Below are 2122 nucleotides of genomic sequence, written 5' to 3' on the forward strand. Positions count from 1 at the left end.
TAGTTACTAAAGTAATACATGTACAATTAAATATGTTATTGCAATAGTTAAAATCATATTATTCAAATATTACTTTATCAAAACATATAAAATATTTATTTTTATGACTGATGTCTGGGCTTGCAGAAACCCAAAAATGTTTTCATTTCTAGATTAACAATTTTAAATAATTAAAAATTAAATTATGATCAAATATAACATTTTTAAGACAGTTTTGACTCAACAATGTTTTGTTTAAAGTTTTGATAATTATAAATACCACAAATACATGCTGAGAAAACATAGTCACTGACAAAATGGCAATATTAAAACATAACAATAATGATGAACTTCTTATAAGGTTTGAGGCTTAGATCAAACATACAGAATTTAAAGGGACATGAAACCCAACATTTGTATTTCATGATTCAGATAGAGAATACAATTTTAAAACATTTTCCAATTAATTTCTATTAACTATTTGGCATCATTCTCTTTGTATCCTTTGTTGAAAAGCATATCTAGATAGGCTTGGGAGCATAGAGCTAGCTGCTGATTGCTGGCTGAACTTGTATACCAGGAGCTCCCAGGAGTGCATTGCTGCTTCTTCAATAAAAGAAACCAAGAAAATAAAGCAAAATTGATAACAGAAGTAAATTGAAAAGTTGCTTAAAAATGTATAATCTATCTAAATCCGGAAATACAAATGTTGTTTTTCATGTTCCTTCATCAAATTCATTTATATAATTATATTCTATTTTATTAAATAAAAAATGTATAATAAATGTTGCATAATGTTTTGTTTTTTCTAGATTGCAAAATGGAAACACAAAATGCAACCAAGCTTGTTGATTTTATTCTTGCAGGACTGTCTAAAGCTCCATATCTCCAACCATTTCTTTTTGTAATATTTTTACTTATTTATATTTTTACAATACTGGGAAACATGATCATTATTTTGACTGTTACCATGGAAACTCAGCTTTGTTGCCCAATGTATCACTTTCTTAGAAACTTGTCTCTTACTGAAGTCTGCTATGTTTCAGTTACTGTTCCTCGGATGTTAAGAGATTTTGTAAACCATGAAAACCATATTTCCTTTACCTTTTGTGCAACTCAACTGTATTTTTTTTGTTTTCTGGGTACCACTGAGTGCTTCCTCCTTGCATTAATGGCATATGATCGTTATTTAGCCATTTGTCAACCTCTTCATTACAGGACAGTTATGACCAAAACAATATGCTTTAGGGTTTCCGTTGGATGCGTCTTTGCTGCAATGATACTTTCCATTGGTCAAATAACCTTTGTATTCAGCCTGCCATTCTGTGGTACAAATGTAATTGATCATTATTTCTGTGATATTCTACCTGTTGTAGGACTTGTGTGTGCTGACACATATGCTAATGAGATGACTATATTAATGTATGGCGCTTTAGTAATAGCATCACCATTTGTTCTGATTTTGGTGTCATATGCACGTATTCTGGCTGCAGTAGTTGGGATACACTCTGAAGCTGGACGAAAGAAAACGTTTTCCACTTGTGGATCTCACCTTACATCTGTCTGTCTGTTCTATGGGACAGCAATAGTGACATACTTAAGGAAAAAGTCCAGTTACGCTAATAGTGGCGCAAAAATTACATCGCTTCTCTATAGTATTGTGATTCCCATGCTTAACCCTTTGATATACAGTTTAAGGAATTCACAGGTAAAGCAAGCTATGAGAAAACATATTTTTAGAAACAAACAAGCATGATGCTTTTCTAAATATATTGGTATAAATAAATGTAAGTATACCAATATAAAACTGTATAGAAAATGCATAGAAATACATAATAAGAATATAGGTAAAAGTAGACAGAAATGCTGAATGTGTCATTGGTGTACCATATGCTAATTGTACCTTTTTGAAATAGATGTTAGATACATAGATGACAATTTATTTGGCTATCAACAATTTTTTATGCACTTTCAATTGTTTTTACAAACAAAGATTTATGAAATTATTTCTAAAAGACCGACACTCATACTTTATGGGGAATTATTTTAGCACACCTAACATATATTGAACTTGTGTTTTTTACTTTCAACTTGTAATACGCACGGTACCCAACGCTCGCAAAAAGCCAAAGTCAAGTACAGT

At 31.0% G+C, this 2122-nt stretch overlaps 1 protein-coding gene across 1 annotated transcript; it reads left to right on the top strand.

Annotated features, from left to right (window-relative positions):
- The first annotated feature begins 799 nt into the window (after nucleotides 1-799).
- Nucleotides 800-1735, top strand: LOC128647050 (olfactory receptor 10A7-like). Its single transcript, XM_053699864.1, has one exon. The coding sequence runs from the start codon at nucleotides 800-802 to the stop codon at nucleotides 1733-1735; it is 936 nt and encodes a 311-aa protein (XP_053555839.1).
- The last annotated feature ends 387 nt before the right edge of the window (nucleotides 1736-2122 follow it).

Source organism: Bombina bombina, chromosome 2, assembly GCF_027579735.1.
Source record: "Bombina bombina isolate aBomBom1 chromosome 2, aBomBom1.pri, whole genome shotgun sequence".
NCBI classification, from domain to species: Eukaryota; Metazoa; Chordata; class Amphibia; order Anura; family Bombinatoridae; genus Bombina; species Bombina bombina.

Coding starts and splice junctions, on each gene's coding strand:
- LOC128647050 (XM_053699864.1), top strand. CDS start 800: ATGGAAACACAAAATGCAACCAAGCTTGTTGATTTTATTCTTGCAGGA.